The sequence below is a fragment of the Lycorma delicatula genome, chromosome 10 (genome assembly GCF_047948215.1).
Source record: "Lycorma delicatula isolate Av1 chromosome 10, ASM4794821v1, whole genome shotgun sequence".
NCBI lineage: Eukaryota > Metazoa > Arthropoda > Insecta > Hemiptera > Fulgoridae > Lycorma > Lycorma delicatula.
Window position 1 is genome coordinate 28,372,500 of NC_134464.1, and position 26,041 is coordinate 28,398,540.

The window sequence follows — 26,041 nt, forward strand, 5'->3', positions numbered from 1 at the left end:
ACTAAACGAAAACAATAGTAATACTAATAAGATCAAAGTTTCTTTTTTAGTTTTCGATCTTTTTAAAATTGTCGCCAAATTATGATAAATTAATTGATTTTTAAAAGTTTAACTTCCAAAAATCAATGAATTTACTTTTAACTGATACAGATTTAAAAAAATGTAAGCTTTATTTTACAAATAATTAAAAGAAATGAAAATTACAGGTGTACAAACAAAAGAAGGTAGCATGAATATGTAAAATACATTATTAAAGATAAAATTTATATATTCATTAGTATCAGATTTTTTTTTCTATTATTATTACTTTTTATAAATAAAATGTCTAATATTTAATTCTAAATATTGTATGCGTCAATAAAATTATGTAAAAAAAAAAAATTCTAACTCATAAATAGTATTCTTTATTAACTAACTATTATTCAAGTAATATTTTATTACTTGTATGATAATATAATAGTATACATTATAAAAAATAATTTCTATTATTTTATGATTTTTTTTGTAATTTTTTTACTATTAAGACATCGATGATAAAAAATATATTTATTTAATTACTTTCTAACGGTTAAAATAATATACTTGAATACGCAACATTATTTTGCATAAAAAGGCTTAAACACTTACTGATTAGTCAGTCTGTAATCGAACTGCAAATCAAGAGTATATTATCACTATATGTTAGTGAATTAGACTCAGGAGTAGTAAGTTATTTCAGTTTAAATACTCTTTGAACGATTTAAATCATCATGTATTATGTAAGTATTTTAATTTTTAAAAACGATTTTAATTAAATTCTTTTTTTTCTTATAAAATATTTGTCGTGTACTCTAGGCTAATTTAGTTGTACAGAATTTTAACGGATGCTAGTAATTTTCTATGGATTTTACGATATTGTAATTATACGTAAATTCAAAATACAGGAAGAACTGTGATTGATTTTTAAAAAAACAATCAATATTAATTAACTTTATTCTTTATCTGTTTCAAAATATAATGATTATAAAGAAAATGGGTAAATTTGTTTAAACATCGAGTTTTCTAGAAACGCTATTATTTCGAAACAAAATTTAATCTTACTGTTGACTCCAAAGTCTTTTTTAAAAAAAGAAGAAAATCAAACTTGGCCCTGATCTAATAAATCTAAATATTAAATCTAACATTTTGTCGTCCATCCAAGAAGATATAATCCAACATTTCAATGAGACCTATTTTTATACGTTTAGGTAGTACTTTGACGTCAAGGGTCAGAGAATATCAGGAAATTTTTAGATAAATCCTACGCTTGCATTTTAGGATTTGTATGATCCTGATGTACATTTTACTTAATAATGTACCCGTATTTTGAAGGAATGCTGTAAAAAAATATTAGTTGAGAAATAATGCAAGTTTTTTATACATATTTTTTTGGAAATAAAAATTTAATTCTTTATTATAATTGGGATTAAAATATTGTTAGAGCCTTATAAATTATATTGTCCAAAAATTTATTCTTTATTTATTAGACGACTCTTTTCGTCATCTGTATTAGTTTCAGAATAATATCTGTGTTAGTCTCTACATTACTTTTCATAAGTATCTTTACATCTTGTAATGTGGTTTTGACTTGTAAGACAAATCTTGCTTTTATAAATATAAAACTAATGACTTCTGTACTCGATATTTTATCTATTAAATAAAATAAATAAATAATAACAGTCGTCTTCATTGAGCAGAAACAAATATTAGAAAACAGTCTTAATAAGTAAAAGGTTCTAAAAATTATAAATACCTTAAGCTAGAACTGCGATTTCATCGGATTGTACCACCAACCAACCATTATCATCTGCTATCGAGGAGGGAGCAAATTTGAATTTACTAACACGAAACTACCATACACTATATCCCTGCTATTATATTAGACTCTTTTAAATACAATAGTGTTATACGAAAAAAAGTAAACATTAAATTTTGAATAACAATTAACGGAAAAAAATTCAAGTTGAAATACTATTAAAGTAGACTAAAGTACTAAAATGGACAAACTTAAAATTTAAAAAGAAAATTATTAATGAGTGTATTGAGAATAAACCATACCCTTATCACTAATATGACTATTATTTATTCCCCTTATCACTAATATTGTCAAATTTTAAATTACAAAGATTACACTCAAGGCCAATGGCCGTCAGAAATGTAACATTACTGACAAAAAATGAAAAAAATAATAACAAAAGCATATATCTATCTATACTATAATGACATAACTTAATTAAATGAAATATTGTAATTCCTTAATTTTCCTAGCTTTAACTGGAAACATAGTCAAAATACAAATTCATCATAAATTGCTCACAAAAGAAAAAATCTGATGTGTATACCACATGACTTCCTTGTACGTCTATTAAATTACATATTTACACATTTTTGCTGCACTTTATTTAAACTTATTTCATTTGAAAGTGAGATACGATCGTCCAATTCTTTAATAAAAGTGGACGATTACACAATTGATAAAATATTAGATTTTATTAACATCAAATATTTATACAATTATTAATTCGATAATCTTACCTGAAATATTAAGGTCCCTTTATTACACTTTAAATAAAAGTTACTTTTATATCTATTTAATACTAAATTTTTAAATTCTTATGATGTAACCATCAACAAAATGAAAAAAAACGAAACAGAAGAAGGTTATTAAATTTTATAACGTTATTTAATAAGTAGACTGAAACAAATGCATAAATATTTCACCAAATCTGATGTGGACACCATATGACTTCCTTGTACGCCTATTAAATTACATATACACATTTTTAAAAGTACAGAAAATTTTACTTTACTAATAACTTCTGATTTTATATATATATATATATATATATATATATATATATATTTTAATTATTGTTATATTGAATAATTATTTATTGTAATTTTTTTTACAATCAGAGATAAATAATTATTAATAAATCAATATATTTAAATTTAAAAAAAAAGGAAATGAAGACGCATTTGAACCGATGTGCCTTCCCCTTATAAGATCCACACATTTAATAATTAAAATTTTATTTGGCTATAACTCTGAAACCAATAAAAATAAGTATCACTTATGATACATCGTTGAAAAGCTCTCAATGAGAAGGTTGATTACTACAGTTAAAAAAAGTCCAAAATCCAAATTTTCTTGGATTTTGAGCTTTTTTGGACACTTTTGATCCAATCGATTGCAATCTAAAGGAGAGGTACGCAACTAGATGTTACAACAGTCCTAAATCCAAAATTTCAACATTCAATGGCTACTCATTTTTGAGTTATACGAGATACATACGTACGTACGTATAAACATCACGCCGAAATTAGTAAAAATGAATACAGGGATGGTCAAAATGTATATTTTCGTTGAAATCTGAAAACCGAAATTTTTCGTGATCGCAATACTTCTTTTACTTTGTACAAGGAAGTAAAAAGGAATTTTAAACAAACCGGAATAAAACATAATTTCTATACAGTTATAAAAATTATTAAAATACGTATCACGTGCATATTTAATCCTTGATTAAAGGAATATTACATGAAAAACCAGCTAAAAAAAATAATAAGCCGATTTATTGCAAGACAATGAAATCATACTTTATATCATAAATTTTTTAATGTCATAATTAATTTTAATAAGATCTTTGATTTTATTGCAGAGAAACAAATTAATTGGTAATAAATTAAGAATAATATAATTCAATAAATTTAGAATAAAAAACTACTAAAACTATTATTAACTTAGATATTAATATTTTTTAGAGGCCAGGAAAAAAAACTAACATTAAACTTAAAATGTAATAACATTAAATTAACATTTAATTTTAATGTTAATATTTAAAATTTTTAAAAACATTTTGCTGATAATAATCTATGCTTCAGGTCTATCCAGCAGTAAATCGGTAAACATATTTTAGCCACATTACTAAACAAAATCCCCCTACAATAAGAAAATTGATTTATAACAACACCCTTTTTATGAATCGAAAATATGATAGAGCTTTTAAAATTAGTTGGTACACATCCTCAAAAATTCGATTATAAAGTTTAAAAAATTTTTTTTAAAAAATTGTCCGGTTTATATTTGAAAATTTCGTACAATAGCTTATCATCGCCGGCGACTTTAGCGTATTTAACTTTTAGCGAATATCTTAACCTATGCTATTCAACACAAATTACTCATTTTGATATACCCTCCACCAATAAGATTCAATGAATATTATTCTTTCAAAGGTTTGGATTCAGTAGTTGCCTAAAATATTTGATCATTATTATAAAAAAATCTGTTCTCACGTAAAAGTTTTTCTTCTTAAAATGGGAAAACTCTTCCAGAAACCCTTGGAATCTTTAATGATCTTGAATAAACTTTTCCAACAGTTCTTTCGCTTATTTTCACATAGATGTTATTATTTTTTTTTTTGTCTTCAGTCATTTGACTGGTTTGATGCAGCTCTCCAAGATTCCCTATCTAGTGCTAGTCGTTTCATTTCAGTATGCCCTCTACATCCTACATCCCTAACAATTTGTTTTACATATTCCAAACGTGGCCTGCCTACACAATTTTTCCCTTCTACCTGTCCTTCCGATAATAAAGCGACTATTCCAGGATGCCTTAGTATGTGGCCTATAAGTCTGTCTCTTCTTTTAACTGTATTTTTCCAAATGCTTCTTTCTTCATCTATTTGCCGCAATACATCTTCATTTGTCACGTTATCCTCCCATCTGATTTTTAACATTCTCCTATAGCACCACATTTCAAAAGCTTCTAATCTTTTCTTCTCAGATACTCGGATTGTCCAAGTTTCACTTCCATATAAAGCGACACTCCAAACATACACATTCAAAAATCTTTTCATGACATTTAAATTAATTTTTGATGTAAACAAATTATATTTCTTACTGAAGGCTCGTTTAGCTTGTGCTATTCGGCATTTTATATCGCTCCTGCTTCATCCATCTTTAGTAATTCTACTTCCCAAATAACAAAATTCTTCTAGCTCCATAATCTTTTCTCCTCCTATTTTCACATTCAGTGGTCCATCTTTGTTATTTCTACTACATTTCAATACTTTTGTTTTGTTCTTGTTTATTTTCACGCGATAGTTCTTGCGTAGGACTTCATCTATGCCGTTCATTGTTTCTTCTAAATCCTTTTTATTCTCGGCTAGAATTACTATATCATCAGCAAATCGTAGCATGTTTATCTTTTCACCTTGTACTGTTACTCCGAATCTAAATTGTTCTTTAACATCATTAACTGCTAGTTCCATGTAAAGATTAAAAAGTAACGGAGATAGGGAACATCCTTGTCGGACTCCCTTTCTTGATGTTATTTTTAGTGAAACCAATTTAAAACATAATTTTTTTCTATTCAGCATTCATATTAAGCCATTTCTGCCGTGTGGATTACTCTTACTTTCTAAAGAAAAATTTTAAGCTATATAAATTAAATATTTAAAACTTTCTTCCAAATCATTATTCGAAATTATATCCTCTTATACCTCGTGTTATATAATACGTTTAACAGTTTTTGTAATCATTTAACCAAATCTATGTGAAATTTTTTTGATCATTGTACATGCAAATTATGAATTAATTATACAAGATGCGTATCGCTCTTTGAAGCCTAATAATATTTAAATTAAAATAGGTAATTGAAAAAGTAATTTCTCTATAGATGAACTAAGTTCCATTTTGGAAATTTAAATCTGTAATTCAGTGAAAAAACTATTAAATAATAAAAACAATTACAAAAATTTTAAAAAAACATGACTGCCAAAAAATATAAATAAATAAATTGAATTAAAAAACGGCAATAAATCAAACTAAAAAAAAGAAACAAGGTATGGAAATAAAGGACTGTAAACATCGTTATGCGGTATTTAATTAAATAAAATAATGGGTGACCAATTAACTTTCAGATAATTTTAATTTGTTTAAGCATACTTTTCGTGTTGTAGAAATAGCAGGCATTTAAGATTGTCTAATGTTTTAAGTTTTCACCAGATCTTACATCGATAAGAAAATTTTGTCCTTCAACGGAAATATTTAAATGTAGTCGGGGGGGGGGGGGCTCTTTAATATAAGACAATTATTATTCAGAGCCCATTGACCGCTAATTTTTAAAAATATATATATATATTTCATGTTGCAGAAATAACAGGCATTTAAGATTGTCTAATGGTTAAGTTCTCACCAGGTCTTACATCGATAAGAAAATTTTGTCCTTCAACAAAAATATTTAAATACAATCAGAAAGCTCTTTAACATAATATAATAACCTTTCAGAGCCCCTCGACTGTTGATTGATCACCCATTATTTTACTTAATTAAATACTCCTTAACGATGTGTTTTTTTTTTTTTGACCTTCGGATCCACTGTTAGGCATTCTTCAGAGTATGAGATGAATGATTTGTAATGTTTCTGAAAATGCCATGCCTGACCGGGATTCGAACCCGGGACCTCCGGATGAAAGGCCGAGACACTACCACTCGCGCCACGGAGGCTGGCACGCTTAACGATGTTCTTTTTCCCATTCCCTGTTCTCTTTTGTTTAGTTCGATTTATTGTCGATTTTTTAGTTCAATTATTTTATTTTTTTAATTTTTTGGCAGTTGTGTTTCTTAATTTTTATAACTTTTTACATCCTTGCACGAAGTAAAGGAAGTATTGTGTTCACGAAAAATTTCGGTTTTCAGATTTCAACAGAAATATCCATTTTGACCATCCCTGAATCCATTTTGACTGGTTTCGGCGTGACATCTGTACGTATGAACGTATGTATCTCGCATAATACAAAAAACGATTAGCTGCATGATGTTGAAATTTTGGATTTAGGACTGTTGTAATATCTAATTGTTCACCTCCCCTTTTGATTGCAATCGACTGAACCAAAAGTGTCCAAAAAAGCCCAAAACCAAAAAAAAATGGATTTTGGACTTTTATTAACTGCAGTAATAAGCCCTCACTAAGGGCTTTTCAACGCTATATCGTAAGTGGTACTTATTTTCATTGGTTCCAGAGTTATAGCCAAATTAAATTTTAACTAATGAAATATTTGAATCTTATAAGGGGAAGGCAAGTCGGTTCGAATCAGATTTCATTGTCTTTTTTTTAACTTTTTTTTTTAATTTAAATGTATTCATTTATTAATAATTATTAACTCGTGATTGTAAAAAACTTTTACAATAAATAATTATTCAATAATAACAATAAAAAAAATATATATGTAATAAAATCCGAAGTTATTAGTGAAATAAAATTTTATGCACTTTTAAAAGTGTGTGCATGTAATTTAATAGGCGTTATTACGTATGTCTGTATGTAATAGATTTGTAATTACGCGTATTTAATATTAATTGAAAATTATGATTTAGAATCGTATTATTTCTGGAGTTTCTGTTTAATTTTATAGACATTAAAGTTAACTACAAGCAACTGAACAATAACAACATATACACTGAAGCATACATGCCCGATTTGTAATAAATTGCAAAAAATTCTTATCTTTTAATTCATTACTCCTCTGATATTGTCGGACAACATTCTCCCTAAGTCGAAGTTGATCATCATTTCGTTTATTTGTTTTTTGTTGCCAATCATTTAATTGCTCTTTGGTTGATATAATTCTTCTGATCTTAATTTGTGTACACGTTCTCTAGTTTTCAAATTCTCTCTCTTTATATTCATCATCCTCTCTTAATCTTTTTATTCTTTCTTTAGTTTTAACATTTTCTTCCTCTTCATATTCATTTTCTTGTCGTTTTTTTGAGATATATTTTTTCATTTTATCTTTCTTTTTTCCTGTATGATTGTTTCTTTCTCATTTTTGATAATTCACCAAATAATCTAATAATAAAATTGAATATTTTACACCGTTAGGTCGAAATTAGCATTTGTAACCAGTATACAGGAGTTCATTAAACGGAATAGTTTAATTACGTGTATTATTAAATTTTATTTATACGACACACCAGACATCTGAAACATTTGTTAATCAGAAACTCACGAAGATACGAATAATACTGATCTAGTATAAGGAGTAATAAAGGGACTTTTACTCTATCGTAATATTTTATGTAAGATTGTTGAATCAATAATTGTATAAAAATTTGATATTAATAAAAACTAATATTTCAGCAATTGTGTAACTGTCCACTTTATTAAACAATTGGAGAAGGATGGTATCTCACTTTCAAATGAAATAAGTTTGAATGAAATTCAGCAAAAAATGTGTATACGTAATTTAATAGGCGTACAAGGAAGTAATGTGGTGCCCACATCAGATTTTTTTTATTATTTTTATAATAATATTCATTCGATTGAATCATTAAGTTCAAACCCAGCAAACACAGTGTTCAAGGATCACAGTTCACAGTTCATTAAAGCTTCTGTTTCAACCGGCAAATCTCCACTATTACACGTTTTTTTTTTGTCTTCAGTCATTTAACTGGTTTGATGCAGCTCTACAAGATTCCCTATCAAGTGCTAGTCGTTTCATTTCGGAAACAATTTTTTTACATGTATATATATATATATATATATATATATATATATATATACATATTTATATGGCGTTCGACAGTCCCGGAAACGTAAAGATTCCAACGCGGGATAATATATCTAAATCGGTTTGGCCGTTGAGCTGCTTCGGTGGAACAAACATAAATACATCCTAAATACATTACATACCTTTTCGGCCAGTCGTGTAATAAAATGGATATAATAATTACATAACAACTAAATTATAGGTAAACACAGTAAATAAAAAAACTTAACTTAGATGAAAGTCTTTAAAGTAAATAAAACTTATACAACAAATTCGTGAAAAAAATTAATTGCTAATATTAAATAATTGCTAATATTAAATAATAAGAAAATATAATTAAATGAACGAATTAATTAATTACCACAAAGAAAATCTATTCATGAATTTTAATTAACAATGATGAGATTAGAGAATTATTAAATATTACTTAATACATACTTTTCTTGCAATATTTAATCAAACTAGTTGCGTGTTTTTAAAGGTATTTTATTTTTAATTAAATTAAAATAATAAACCTTTTAAAAATGTAATTTTAATATTTTATAAAGAAATTTTTATTTAAGTCGTACAAATAGTGATGATATAATAATAATGCAGTAATTAAAATTATTATTTGTGTTTCGTGACTTTGCATAAAATTAATTTGTTAGTTTCATTGACCATATATTCAAACATGTAAGTATTTTTATGAGTTATGTTATCATTTGTTCATATATAAATATTTTATTTTCATTTCTACCTTTATTTTATGAATTTCAACACGACAATTATCTTGGTTGGCATAACACGAATATTATATTTTCGCAACGAAAATTTGTTTAGGCTAAAACTTTTGAAATTAGTTTTTTTTTTAATATTTTTATTTATAGTCGCATCAACAATTATAGTCATTAGCGACTTAAATGTAACTACATGATAGTAAATAATAAACAATAAATAACAAAAACCAAAAACAAGATACAATAAACACAACTTAAATTACACAAACTAAGCAAAACCGCTAAATTACGTTCTTCATCCCATTATCATAGAGAAACCACAGCAGTCTTTTTATGAATTCCTTCCGGTGTAGTAATCACTTCACATCTGAACCCAGGTCTAATTTTTGTTGAATAGATCCGAACATTAACCCACCGGGTTGGTCAAGTGGTGAACACGTCTCCCAAATCAGCTGATTTGGAAATCGAGAGTTCCAGCGTTCTAGTCCTAGTAAAGGCAGTTACTTTTATACGGATTTGAATACTAGATCGTGGATACCGGTGTTCTTTGGTGGTTGGGTTTCAATTAACCACACATCTCAGGAATGGTCGAACTGAGACTGTACAAGACTATACTTCATTTACACTCATACGCATCATCCTCTGAAGTAATATCTGAACGGTAATTCCAGGATGCTAAACAAGAAAAGAAAAGAAAGATTCAAAGAGTTGCCCACTCTTTGAATCTTTCTATGAACAAGTGATGTACGGACCAGTTTATATTTCACGCCTCATAGTTCTGCTGAGGAGAGTCAAATAGGTGGGCGTGGGTACACTAATGGTCCAATCCTCAGCCGGGTTAGGATGAATGTATATTACGTAACAGAAAATTGAACCTAATAAATTAAATAAATACTTTACAAATGTTGAAAAAAATATGCAAATGCGATATTAAAAATACAAATAACTTTAATCTGCCTCTTTCGTTACTTCCATCCTCTAATAAATAACCTGTTTCTTAAACCGGAAAATATTACTGAAATATGAAATGTAATAAAAAATTAAAAAAATAACTTGTCTGGAATCGGTAGTTTTAATGCTTCTTGCTTAAAAAAAAATAAGTAACTATTAGTACATAGCAAAACCACTTGAACATATAATAAATAGATGTTTTATTGAAGGATATTTCCCTATCAAATTTAAAAAAAGTCTTACGGACTTTTTTTGTTACGGTCAACTATAGAACACAATTAATATTCCTTATTCCAGCGTTTTCTCTTCTATAATATTCTAATTCTCAAAACTTTTTTCTATGATTCTTTTCCATCTATTTTTTTATTTCTTTTTTCTTTTCTCTTTTTCTTTCTTTGCGTTTTCCAGAATTCAAATTAACTTTTTCCTAAATAAGTCAATCATCAACGGAAATATATTCTTTTACAAGTTTTTTTTCTGTTTTCATGAACCAATTTGGTTTATTATTTTCTGCAGTAAAAGTAAAAAGAAAACTTGTAAAATTAATCCATTATTATTCATTCGGAAAATGAATCCATAAAATCTAATCTTTGCTTATTAATACTTTATAAAATATTTTTTTGTTTTTTGTAAATTTCATCATTAGATTTTAGTAATTGAATCCCATTTTGATTTTTGGGTGAAGTATTTTTTCTTTTTTTCATAATATTTTATGATTGTTTCCCTTTATGTAAATATTCAGATGTACACAAATTTAATTATTTTCCTTAAAAATTTCTTAACCCATCGGGCTGGTCTAGTGGTTAACTCGTCGACGTAAATCAGTGGTTTAACAGCTGATTTTCGAAGTCGAAAGTTTGAGGTTCAAATTCTAGTAAAAATTAGTTTCTTTAATATGGATCTCAGCACTAGGCAGTAGATATCGGGGAAATTTGGTGGTTGAGGTTCAATTAAGTACTCGTCTCAGAAATGGTTGACTTGAGTCTGTACAAGACTCCCTTTTTCTGTTTAGACTCCAGAACTACATTAAGATATTACTTCGGAGGTTGATACGTATCAACCTCCGAAGTATATGGCCCCGGTATTGGGAAATGCAATAAATATACAGAGAAATAAAACTAAACTAAAAAGTGTTCATAGACTCGCTCTGCTTAGGGTGGCTGCAGGCTACAGAACAGTGTCGTATGATGCGTTGTGTATAATAACAGAAGTTCCCCCTATAGATTTGCAAATTAGTGAGAGGACATTAAGAGCCACGGGACTTCCCAGAGCTGAGACCATAGAGCTAATACAGCAAGAGTGGCAGAGTGCGTGGGCGCACTCAAGAGTTGGGGATTGGACGAGAAGGCTAATCCCCAACATAAATACATGGGTTGGCAAGAGACTGGGTGACGTGAACTTCTACAGCACGCAACTATTGACAGGCCATGGTTGTTTTGGTCAATATTTATTCAGAATTGGGAAGAGGGCCACCCAACAATGCGTTTATTGTCAGGAGATCGACAATGTAGAACACACCATCTTCGCATGTCCCAGATGGGCTGATAATAGACGGGACATTTTAATTAATAGACTGACCCCTGACAATTTAATTAATTGGATGGTGTATAGTCAGGAAAATTGGGACTGGTTCAAGAAGTTCGTGGGGGAAATTCTCCGTATTAAATTCAAGACGAAGACAGAAGACGGGGGTCGTAGTTAAAGTAGGGAAGGGAGGATAGTCCCTCCGTGGAGGGCCCGCATGCTGAGGTGTGCGGGTTCCTGAGAAGGGAGGGAACTCCTGGGGAAAACTCCTCCTGGGGAAAACTTCCTCCTGGGGAGGGAACTCCTGTGGGGTAAAGTTAAGACCGAGTCCCGGCCGGCGGTGTCGGCCCTGTGGGTGCCTTGGTGCTTAGTGGGGTCGGTGCCGCCGGTTTGAGGCATGGAAAAAGATAAAGACCGAGACCCGGTTCCCTGCCGAGCGGCTGAGGGACGGCGTTGCCGGACCTTAGCCATGAGGTGGGGAATTGGAGGCATGGCCAATGGAAAATAAAAGATCCGAGACCGGTGAGGCTAACCTGCTGTGCCGGACGTGCTGCCGGTTGGTGGGGGACGCCTCCTTTGAGTATATGGACACTCTCCCCGACTGCGTATACTTAAATGGATATCCGGTCGGGGCGAGAAGGAGAAAAAAAAAAAAAAAGGTTGATATGCATGAATGTAAATGAAGTGTAGTCTTGTACAGTCTCAGGTCGACCATTCCTGAGATGTGTGATTAATTGAAACCCAACCACCAAAGAATATCGGTATTTAGGATCTAGTATTCAAATCCGTATAAAAGCAACTGGCATTCCAAAGATTGGAACCTTAGTACTGTCGACTTCAAAATCAGCGGATTTGTGATGACGAGTTCACCACTAGACCAACCCAGTGGGTTGAATCTTTACAAGACCACACTTCATTTATATGTCATACATATCATCCTCATCTCATTGGGCAGTGGGATTTGCTTTTTATTCATTGGTTGAACAGATTGCAACATAAACAGAAAAAAATAAATATCTGTTCACTTTCTTTTACATTTATTTTGTTGATCATTGTCAAAAATTCTGTAGCGTACAAACTTCTAGATGAATCATCGTATTCATTTGAATACAGATACAAATGCAAATCCAAAGTGAAGGCATCGAATGGCTTCATTTTGCATTTACGATACATTTTTTGTTGTCCATCTTTCGTGTTATATGATTAGCCAATTCTATTTTGTTAGCCCGATTTCTTAGAACTATTTTTTCATGGCCATTCCATTGTGCACTTTTTCGAAGTATATAAACTGCTTTACTTCTTTTTATTTTTCCATACCTGGTTTTTAAAAAACTAGGGGCATTCTTAATACTTGTCATACGTTATGTTATTTCGAAAGATATTATTAGACCTGCTGTTTCTTATAATATGAGCTTTTGTTATGTTGATATTTTGGAATTTTCTGACAAGATAACCGAATCATTTTCGAAGACAAATCATGCGGCGTCTTCCTATGCTAATTTTAAAAGGAATACTATTTTCTCTTCAAATTTATTTTTTTCACTTTGTTTCTAATACAAATATTTATTTATATGGATTTTTATTTTCATATATTGATTTCAGATGTTCATCTTGTAATAAAGAAAAACAATTTGAGGATAAATGTTTCAGATACAATTTATATTATATTGAAAGTAAAAGAGAACGGTAGTATTAATTTTCGATCTGGAGAACGCTTAGTGAGGGATTTTTTTTATTAAGTTGATAATTTTAAAGTAGAGAATACCAAAAGCACGCATCCTCATTAAAATACTATTAATAAAACGTATTTTGTTGTTATTAAATAATAATTATTATTATATTTTCTGCTAAGAACAATATGATTTCTATGTTGAGTATTGTTTACGTTTCTTAGCTTCTTTCTTTTATTATATTTGACGCGTTTCGGAATAATTCCATTGTCAAAACTTATTGTACTAGTACTTTTAATTTTTTTTTTAATCTGTATATAACGTTTAGTCAACGCTCCCCCTTTATTTGATGTCATGCCTTATCTGTCCTTCTTCTTGTTTATTTCTAATTAATAGTTATATTTATTTATTAATTTTATTTACCTATTTCCTCTTTTTAGTAAATGGAGGTTCTTGAAAAGGACATTTGCTTAATTGTTGATCTGCTCATTTATGATCGCTTTATTTTTACTTTTTAATTGAAGATTTATAAATTTTCTAAAATGTTCTTCATTCTTCTTCCTTCAATACAATTGTGAATTAGTTTCAATAATTCTTTTATTTTCATTGGGGTACATCGTTTTATTAAATCTTGTTTTTTTTTTATTTTTAAAAGATCTTATGTGTTCGCTGTATCTTAATTTTAATGTTCTTCCTGTTTGTCCAGTGCATGTTGCATTGGATTTACATTTTATTTTGTATATACATTGTTATTATCTTTTTTTTTTACATTACTACTAAAAGTCTTTTTTAGTATATTATTTGTATTTATAACCATTTTTGTATTTACTAAGGAATTGTTTAATTAGGTAAATATATTTTTCTGTACGTGCTGATTTACTCATTTAAAGGTTTCTTTATCATTTGTTGTTTTAATTTTTTTTATTTCTATTTTTCTTCATTTTTCTGATCATTTCTTTTTTTTATACCAATTATTTTTTGCTGTATGAAAATTAGTGTTTAACTCTTTTTTATATGCTGGATTTCTTTAATAGTAATTTATATAGTCTTTCCATCATTTATCTAAAAGCTGGTAATTTATGCTCCATTGGGTGATTCAAATCGTATGCTTGATGTTACTATATAGTTCCTTTTCTGTTTATTTCAAAATCTAAATTAGTATTATTTCCTTTTATTGTTAGGTCTAAAAAATTAATAGTTTCATCTCTTTCTTTTTCCATCATATATTAAATGTTTGGTGAAATTTGTTCGTTTCTTCGAGAAACTTTTTTTCATTATTATTTATTCCTTTTTTAATTACTAATAGTGTCATCCATGTTCCTAATATATTCTAAGTAACTGTACTGTGATATAAAAGTACCAGTACAATAAATTTTGACTTTTTTTTTTTGTCTTCAGTCATTTGACTGGTTTGATGCAGCTCTCCAAGATTTCCTATCTAGTGCTAGTCGTTTCATTTCAGTATACGCTCTACATCCTACATCCCTAACAATTTGTTTTACATATTCCAAACGTGGCCTGCCTACACAAATTTTCCCTTCTACCTGTCCTTCCAATATTAAAGCGACTATTCCAAGATGCCTTAGTATGTGGCCTATAAGTCTGTCTCTTCTTAAATTTTGACAATGGAGCTAATCTGAAACGCGTCAACATATAATAAAAGAATGAAGCTTAGAAAGGTAAATAGTACTCAACATAGAAAATGTAGTTTATTTAATAACAATATGGATTAGGTGCATACAGATACATATATACATATACATATACATTTTTACATATATATATTTTTTGAATCCTTATATCTCTGTATTTTCTGAAAAAAAAAAACTTAAAAGTAAAAACTGAATTTGATTTCCTTTCTTAAAAACATCCAATTGTAATATAAAATACGGAAATAATATTACCTGCAAAGGGAGTTCCTGACTACAGATATGAATAATTTATATTTAAAGAGAAAAATAATGATGCACAAGAAAAGTAAAATCTCTTATAAATAATTCTAATAAAATATAAAACTTTTTGTAAATAAAAAGGAAAATATAATTTGTTCTTATAAGTAATAAATAAACAAATAAAAATCTTATAGAGAGTGTAAATATAACTTCCAAACGCATAGGATAATTTTCATGAATTACATAAAGTGACAATTTATGAATACAGGTAACCAACACTAAATCTATAAATAAAATGCCAGAAATAACATCCAGAATAAATCATTTTTCAAAATTTAATGTTAGATCAAAATACTAATTTTGAAAATTGACACTGTTTATTTGAATTATAATCATTAATTCTGATTACATTCTCAATTAACTTTATTATCAACTTAGGTATTAATTAGTTTTTTTTAGAAATTTAAAAAGTAAATAATTACTTATCAAATATTTATAATTACATAAATTACATAATTATTAAAGTATTTACAAAATTGTCTCGAAAACATTACAAGACATGATTCATTGGTCCATAATTTTAATGAGTTTTCTTAAAATTAAAATGACTGTAATCAAATTGAATCAGAACGAAAATTAATAACTTTGTAGACGTGCATATAAAATCTCTTCTGAGACATTTGTTCGAAATGTTTTAAAAGTAAAATTAGGCAGACGTAAACTGTAAGTTGATTCATAAACACCAAAAAACATTTGAAGGGCACAGGGGAAAAAGGATGAATGTCCAGCCGGGTCGTTTTTGAGAAAATGCAATTTTAAGTTCAACTAAAAATATCTCATTTAATATTTATTATCCGTTATTGCTTCAAGAACATTATTTTATGGAACCTAACAGAGTAGTATATCAATAGATGTACACAAAATTTAACATAATCAAAAGGGATACAAAAAATTTTAACTTTATACAAAATTTTCACGTTAAAAAAGATGAACATTCTTTCCTAGTTCGTATTATCTTCAAGAACTGTGAATTATTTAATTATGATAATTTCTTGCTATTTTAAATATTTTATCAATTTTTACAGAAAAATTATTTTTTGAAATAAACACTAAAAATACTCGCACTCATGTATACATGCACACAAACACACACATCTGTCGTACCTCACCCACTCACTCACATGCACAACTTAAAATAAATAAATAAAATGTACCAATCGTTAGAATTTTATTTTATTAATGAAATTATACATTTTTATAAATGAGATTTTTATTTTAAAACAAAACGATTTCCAAAGAAGCTTTTTAACCTACATAGAAAAATTATTGATCACCACCATCATCTTCATGTAATTTTTCATCAAAATTAAGTTTGTCATAGAATTTTTGGGCTTCACTGTGAAAAAACTTTTTTAAAACTTGTAAATCCTCAAATTTTGGTTTTTACACAGGAATTCGCCTTGAATACAAAGGCTCTGGCTGTTCAAATTCCTTATAAGTTATAAAAATCCGCACTGTTCATGATCTGGTAGGGTAATTACACCAGACAGCCAAGTACCACAGAAAGTGTTTCTATAAAAAACCAGTTGAGGAAATTCCTTTCTGACTAACAATTCTCTAATAGGTCTTATGGGAAAACTGCATGTGTTTTTGAAGAGTCCCGTAAAAAAAGAATTCCAGGTCCTAAACAGTAGTTGGTCACATTCTTTAACTATAAATGTAAAAGAAGACTGCCTTATAATTTTTATATGATCAGCCCAGCCTTTGGGAGTCTCAGCTCAAGTGTTTTGATTAATAAATGCTGTGTTACGGTCACATTCCATATAGCTATGGCCTCTTATGGGAAAAACCATTTTCAATACTGTTTAATCATTTGCAAAAATTGTACAATGTAATAAACAAACTGTATAACAGAATAATTCTTATTTTGCTCACCACAAAAGTTACAAAAAAATAATCAGTTCATTTATAGGAGGAGATAGTTGATTAAAAATAAGGTCATACATTAAAGAACACACATCTTGAGCACCTTTCTGAGCTAAAGATTCATCATATAAAAAAAAACCTGATGTTTAATCATATAAAATGTGTTCATTAAAAAGGTAATATGACAGTTTACGACAGTAATACATGTCAGTAGATATATTTGGTACATGCAAATTTCTCTGATAATCCATGCATATGGCCTCGAACAATACAAGCTTTAAATTTCCGACTTTCCAGTTTAACTTTTCTTTTTATTGCAAAAAATTTATCTGCTTTTCTTTTGAATAATTCATGTTCCATTTTCATTTTATGGATTTGTGGTTCAATATTATTTTTGTCTTCAACTGTGACTGCACTTGCTGTCTTCAGGGCATCTATTTTAATAACAAACTTATCACAAGTGCTACAAGTATCACTTCTTGGATAGCCAAATGCAAATTGTAATCACAAACAAATATAGTATGATAAGACTCATAAGATGTCTGGATTTATTTCCATGTACATTTCGTTCAATTTGAAAACATTCAATTCAAATGGCAAATATAGGCTTTTACCATCTTTAAGGCTGTAGTGACTAGTGTGTGACTTCAAAGATTTAATGTGGCTGTAAATTTTTCAAATGTTTCTGCAGGCACTTTCTTGGGTCTGTTCTGATGTTGACCTCTACCATCTTCTTTAACTGTACCAATTGCTTTTAGATGACTGTATAGTCTGAAGCTGCTTGCAGAAATTCCGTGCAATGATAGAAATGATTTATCACATACTGGAACTTCCAAAATAGTTTCATCTCTAAGAACTCCTACCTTGTACGAGTAATTGCAAGTATGAAAATCAGAATCATCATTATTTTCCCTCCTCAGTCACTTTTATATTATTTGTTTACAGGTTATTAATTGTTGGTAAGGTTGAATTTCATTTATTTGTATATAATTAATTTCTTTTGTTTTATTCTGATTTATTTTCAAATTGAATTTCTCTCTTGGTCATTCAAATTCTTTTTTTTTAGCTTATAGTTAATTATATCAAAAGAATAGTATCATAGGCAAATCTTAAAATATTATTTTTCCTTCTTGATAATTACCTCATTCTTAAAATTTAATTTTTAATTCTTATGTAGGTTATGTTTTTTTTTGCCTACATAAAAATTCAAAAGTAATGAAGAAAAGTTACATCCAATTTATTTCTAAATAAATTAACTTCTAGATTTACTGGTTTTAAATGTGATTCACATAAAGATCTGCATTTTTTCACCATTATTTCATTCATCTTATCTTTTTTGTTAAAATATTAGTACTTACACATTCTGGTCCATAATAATAAAAAATAGAAATGGTTTAGTTACATGAAAAAAAGGTTTTAATAAAGGGGAATGTTTAATCTAGGCTTTCTTCATGTAAATTTTTAATAAAATGCTAATTTAAAAAAAAAAGATTATTTACAGAATGTACTGTATTATGTAGATATATTACAACATGAAATGGTCTCAAAAAATATAATCCGATGTCCTAGTGTTAGGGTACATAATTGGGTTAAAGTTTAATTTCCTAATAATAAATTAAATTTTTGATATAGCTAATTCATAATTAAAAATAGTAGAGCTTAATTCTGAAAAATAAATACATAAACTAAGAAAAGAGATTTACCATTCATTTGATTTTCAGGTGGGGTTGTTGTGTCCAATCTCCTCTGTATCATCTTCACATACTAATTTTTTATATTGAAATGTTGATCCGTGTATATTAATACAAAGAATTAATTCATATAAAGATTTCTTTAACCCCATATGATTATGTGTATAGAATAAATATAAAATATATGTACTATAGAAATTATGTAATGAAATTTTTTATTTTTTAATGTAGATTACATTTTTTTGTATTTATAATATAATCAATAAATTAATTGTATTAATAATTTATAATAATTTTATTCCAGGGACGTTTTTGTATTCAATACTAAAAAATTCATACAGTGATTTATAATCAGAGCTTATTTAAGATTATGTCTGACGTCAGACAGGTTAAACTCAACAAAAATGATTTTTTAAAAGCTATTAAATAAATAATATAACTTTTATACTACCTCATAATGACAAAATCACCATACAAAATAAGAAACAAAATTATTTTAAAATTCTACAAGTGTTTAACTTTACGTTAATTTAAAGTACATAAAACCTATTTTATGATATAAAAAAAAAATCCTTTTCTTTCTTTTCTTCATAACTTACATCCATTGTTTAACGACTTCCACCTCATTTAATCTTAGTTGTTTTTTCCTTCTTTACTTAGAAGTGGTTTATAAATATAATATTTATTTATTTCTAATATATTAAATTATGGCTTTCATAAATCTACAATTCATAAATATTTATATCTTTATTCTGTATTTTTCTTTGACAGATATTATTTATAACTTTATTATTCAGTGTTTACATATCAGTAATCGATGCAGCTCCACAATCACCTCAAGATTTTCCACATTCCGAAATTATATCTCAATATAATGAGCTTAATCCTGATGGAACTTATAAGTATGGGTAAGGAAAATAAAAAACAAATTAGTCATTTTATTTCTTATAAGCACTGTAAATAATCTAACTTTATAGAATAGTTTATAAATTAGTCTACTGGACTGATGTGTTAGTTAACTCATCGTAATAAATCAATTGTTTAACAGCTGATTTTTCAAGTCGAAGGTTCTGAGGTTTAAATCCTAGTAAAAGCTGGTTGCTTTTATATGTAATTGATTAGTAAACATGGATACCGGTGTAGCTTGGTGTTTGGGGCTCAATTAATCATGCTTCTCAGGAATGGTTGGCCTGAATTTGTACAAAATTACACGTCATTAGCATGTCATACATATCATCTTTATCTCATTGGGTTGTACAGGGTTGCTTCACCAGTTGAATAGATTGCAACATATACATTAGGAAAGTAAATATATAAATTAGGAATAATGTTATTACAAATTTCTGAATATTTAAAAAAAAGATGTGTGTACTTCTTAATACTCACATTTTTACATATTTTTTTTAAAAATATACACCTTCTACATTCCCTATTAGAAAGTTCTTCATCAGAAAATATGTGTGCTTCTAAATACATTATTTAGAAAACAGTTTGTATAAGGAAAGTATTTTTTATTTTTAAATAAAAATTGATTCTAGGAGATTCTAAAGTTGATTCTAGGAGATTTGTTTTATTTTGCTGGCCTTATTATCTATGAGTTGTTTCAATTATAAGACATACATATAATTGTGTTCAGTTAAGTGTAACACATTGTATGTTGTATTATGTATGTTATTTAATGTTTTTAAATACTATAATCTGATGATAATGGATCGAAAGGCTGCAATATCCTAATTAGTAACACATATACAAGTAAACAATAGCATCATAAAAATGCTATAAATTATAATGTGTAACAGTATAATTACATAGTAATATAGGATGCAATTCTCAGTGTTATTGTTATGTATTGTTTTATTAAATTAGCTGAAATCTTTATAAATTTAAATCAAATTTTTATTTACTATGACAAATAAAGTCAATCAGTTTTACTATTACAAGGACATGAAGCTATAGGAACTTTGGGAATATTATACTTTAAAGATGAAGGATTCATCAATTTTGTTTAATACTTAAAATTATTTTAAATTACTTTAAATTATTTTGTAAAATACTTAAAATTTGTATAAATTTCAGATAAAATTAACTTATATGATATTTATGTATGTGAATATACTTTATCAGACATTCTTATTTTAAAAACAAATGTCTATTAAATACAAAGATATATCAAAAGAAGTTGTAGAATCAACACTGTATAACAACTATATAAGAAAACGGTTTATAATTTAATAAAGAAAATCCTAAAGTTTTTAAAGAACCATAGAACCATATTATAGCTTATTAGTCAAAAGTAAAAATACCTGATTTGTATGAGAAAAGGAAGTAACCATTTCTATTTTTAGAAGCTTTTATACTGTTTAGAATTTTTTATAACATTTTATCACTTTTATATGATGATAGCTTTTGAAGTAATTTTATTTTATATAAACTACCTCACAATTATAAGCATGTTACTATATATGATTTACAAAGAGGAATACGTTTTGATAGTACAATAGGTTTTGCCAAAAGGTATCTAAAGTCTTTTTAAAATGTTATTCTAATTTAGAATAGCTTTTATAAAAAAAAAAAAGTTAGTTTAAATATTTAATAAAATTGTCTTTAGAATATAAGAAAGAGAAAATATTATTTTCAAGAGAACCAGATAAGATAAATGATATCATTTAAATATAAATATTATTCTATAATAAATGTATAGTCTTTATTAAATATCATATAATCTATTTCATAACTTACAAAGTACTTTTAATAAGAATATTATTAAAATAAATTAATTCTTTTTATTTATACAACTGGAAAATTTAACAGAATTATGAAGAAAGACAAATGTTCATAGTCAAAACTAACAACTCTAACCTAACGTAACCTACACAAATTTCCAACCCTAATCTAATCGAGGTTGAAATATGTATTAAGTTTAAAAACTGAGGGTTAAGTCAAAATTATATTCTATGATATTAAGTGCTTTATTTACTGTAATTCTCTGAAAATATAGTAAAGGATCTCACTCCTCTTTCATTAGCCTTCTAATGATAGTTTTCAGGGTCTTCAGGCCTTAAGCCTGATGTGGTTAATAAATTGAATTATTGTCTAAAACAATAGATACTACCTGGATTCTTTATGAGAACATATTTAATACAAATCAAATCCCTCTATTGACATCAAAGAGGCCTGCCATATAATAACAATTTCTGTTGAACTTTAACTTGTTAAGTAAACTATAGTTGCTGAATTTTCACTGTTAGGTTAATAGCTATCATATATCTCAACTCACTTTGTAATATAAACTTTAATGCCTAAATCAACCTTAACCTGAAAGGTCATAAAGAAAGGCCAGTAAAACATAAATTAATCTAACCTAACATCTAGGAAAAAATAATTAAAAAAAATTCTTTATCATATAAATTAATATATATAGTAAGGTGATTAATTTATCATATAGTAAATAATAATTAGAATAATGATAAATTTCATTTCATGATATACCAAAGGTCAGATACTGCAGATAGTGCCTAATATATAAGAAAGGAAATTAATTAATTAATGTCTAGAATTACAAATACTAAATACCATATAGATAGGAGAACTCAAAATGATAGAATACCTAGCTAACACAAATAGATATAACTGTATTTTTTTTACTCACTCTGTAACAGAATAAATTAAATTAAAAAATAAATAAAAATACATTACCCAAAGGTGTATGTATATACAATGCTTCAAAGAAAGCACATTAAAAATGTTTGGGTATATTGTATGCTTCAGAAGAAAAAGTACAAATTATTTATTATGTGCAAAACGTAATAATCAAATATAATGATTCTAAAGAAAATAAACTCTAAACAGTCTTTCAAATTATTCAAATAGGAAACAGCTTCAAATAAAGCTTTAATGAAATACTTGTAAGTCCTTTATAGCAACATACAGTCAGTATTTACCAATCATCTCAAAAATGCAAATCACACAGGCACCCATATTAATAATAATTTTTATTTTTTCACATATAGTTTAAATAGGAAACGGACCACATCTTAACACACCAAAATGTTATGAAATAACATATATGTTTGTGAAATAAACGAACACAATTCAAATCCAGCATATTTTTTTCACATATTCTACATTTGTTTGTCTAACTCAAAACAAACAAAAAAACTGCCAACACTAATGCCAACATAAAAGCCATAAAAACAATTGAAAGCATTTTGATGTGAGTTTTGAAAATCTTATATACTGAATGAATTTAGTTCAGTTTATTATTAAAAAGTTCAATTTTCTTTATAATTTTCATTGGTAATTGTCAATGATATTTTTATAGCAATGTTAAGTGTGCTAAATGAGAAATGTTTTGCCCTGAAATCATATCCAACATTAAGTGAATCTTTCTTGCAATTTTTTTTTTTTTTTTTTTTTTTTTTTTTTTATACACAATGAAAGCAGTTGCAATAGTTAAGTGCATATATCATTTTTTATTAATTTACATATATATGTAAGAAAATACAAAAGAATATTTCCTGCAAAAACTAGAAAATCAAAATTGAATAATATATGATTTTAAACAAGAGAAACATTATCTTAATCTCTATTTCATGATGATTAATGATTTCAAAAAGAATAAATAGTAATTAAGAGTTTTTTTAATCAAAACAATCAGAATTATTTCCAACTGAAAAAAAAAAACAGATAATTTATTATTTGTTATATATGTGCAACAAATTTTAAAATCAGAGATGGCTGAAGGTAGTGTTAGCGCTGGATTCTCATAGACTTTTACAGTAATACATCAGAACACATGAAGTGAGACACTTCATTTTCTATTCTTCAAAATGAGGCAAAACCCTCCTTCATAAAAATATACTATTAATAATTACTAATTGCTAGTAAAAATTTGAAATAGGATTTACTCACTTTCCTGGATCACTTGTTAACTGCTTCCACATATGTCTACTTCCTCAGTCTTCCCCATAATTCTCAGGTCTTTTCTTACACCATCATGATTTCTTTGATTTTTCCAAGGGTCTTTAATCTCCACTCATCATTAATTACTGCTTTAATCAATTTCTCTTCCCTTGTCTAAGAAGAAGACCAGACAACCCTATATTTTACTTTTTATTGCAGCAAATCTGGGTCTTTAAACAACTCTTTTAGATTCTTGTATCTCCAATACTCTATATATCATCTTTCTAACAGAATGTTAGATTTTTCATTATCACTTCATTTTTAAAGCATTTCAACCTAAATTCCATTCTGTTTGTGGAAATTCTTGTTTATAATTAATTAAAAAATCATTATTATTATTTACTTTATCCTAGTTTGGAGCTTTTTGACATGACAAAGAGTAGAATATAATGTAAAGTACAGGTTACAAAAAATTTTAATGTACAAAGTATTCCATGAAATACTAAATTCACATTATATAGGATGAGTAGAAAATGGAATATGGATTGGGTTAACTGAGAAGATTCTTTCAAGTAGATGATATAAGATCCTGACTGTCATAAGTCAGGACTGTCATAAGATCCTTTCAAGTAGATGATATAATGTGCAATAAGGACTACAACAGCAATTGGCAATGATGTAAAATAAAGTAAAGGCTGACTGGAAAAAAAAAAAAACAGACAGTTGGTGTTATGCAAAGAACTACCATAGACTATTAATGAACAATAGTTAAGTACACAATATCTGATGGTTCTGCAGTATCTAGAACTTAAAAAGTAGCATTCAAGTGATTGAAAGTGTTAAAATGGAACTGGCTTAAGACCCATTTAATGAACTGATTTCAATAGATCACCAAAGATGAACAATATTTGGTGCAACAAACTGCTGATACTTATTAGAGGCTAATAATTCATAATAAATGCCATTTTAAGAAATTAAAAAAAGTAACAAAAATAATTTTATTATTATTATTTCCTGACAGTTTTTCTTGCAATTCACAATTTTATGGAAGTATAGTGATATATACTTTAGAACAATTTCTGAGAAGGTACTTTACTTTATAAGAATATGTGCTAATTTATTAAGGATCTTCTTCTTCTTTTTCTATACAGCCTCTGGAGCCACCATAAGGTATCCTTCAGTGAGGATGATATGTATGAATGTAAATGAATTGCAGTCTTGTACAGTCTCAGGTTGACCATTCCTGAGATGTATGGTTAATTGAAACCCACTGATATCGACGATAAAGAACACTGGTATCCACGATTTAGTATTCAAATCCATATAACAGTAATTAACTGTCTTTATAAGGATTTGAACCTTAGAACTCTCGACTTCGAAACCAGATGATTTGTGATGATGATCCTTAATTTATTAAGGATTTAGATTATAAAATAATACTCAAGAAACAGCTTCTTGAGTAAACATTTTATTCTAGTTTCTTTACTGGGCCAAAATGTACCTACTTCATATGTAATGAGAGATTGTGTAAAACAAAGTTATAAAGAAAACCATTGTTACATTTAAAAAAAATAATTAAAATAGAAAATATCTTTTATTGAAATTTAAAATAAAGTGATTTCAAAGTAATTATAAAATTATAAATTTTCATTTTATTATTTAGGACTGTGTGATGGATTGGATGTCCATATTATTATTTCAGAGGAAATATTAGTGGATAACTTGACCTTCATTATCTATGAGGGATGAGGAAGAGAGAATTGTAAATAATCTAAGATTGAAATGACAAGAATGTATATTTACTTGTTAATTCATCATCCATAAAATAATTTTTAATTAACATTTATATATAAATGATTGATATTGATTTTTTTCCAGCTTTGAAACTAACTTGGGTATAAAAAAGGATGAGACAGGACAATTAAAAGATGTTCCAAATGAAGATAATACAGCTAAAGAGCCAGCTATTGTATCACAAGGTTCATTTTCATACATAGGATCTGATGGAAAAACACATAAAGTTGATTATGTGGCTGACGAAAATGGTTTCAGTCCAAAAATTACTACAACTTAATAATTAATTAAAATATAGTCTTACTTATAATTACTGACAACTGGGCAAGTTAGACATTTATGCCTTGTATTAAATAATCTCTGTATAAATTTTATTATATTCATTTTTTACTATATTAAAAATAT

At 27.6% G+C, this 26,041-nt stretch overlaps 1 protein-coding gene across 1 annotated transcript; it reads left to right on the forward strand.

Moving 5' to 3' along the window:
- Positions 1-622: 622 nt before the first annotated feature.
- Positions 623-26,041, forward strand: LOC142331307 (endocuticle structural glycoprotein SgAbd-5-like). The gene is made up of 3 exons (XM_075377106.1): positions 623-758; positions 19,712-19,848; positions 25,721-26,041. Exons 1-3 carry the CDS (start codon positions 750-752, stop codon positions 25,914-25,916), a joined length of 342 nt encoding a protein of 113 aa, XP_075233221.1. The 5' UTR covers positions 623-749; the 3' UTR covers positions 25,917-26,041.

Bases quoted from the DNA above. Each gene is read 5' to 3' on its own strand.
- LOC142331307 (XM_075377106.1), top strand. The intron at 19,849-25,720 runs GTAAGGAAAATA...ATTTTTTTCCAG, and splicing joins GATGGAACTTATAAGTATGG to CTTTGAAACTAACTTGGGTA.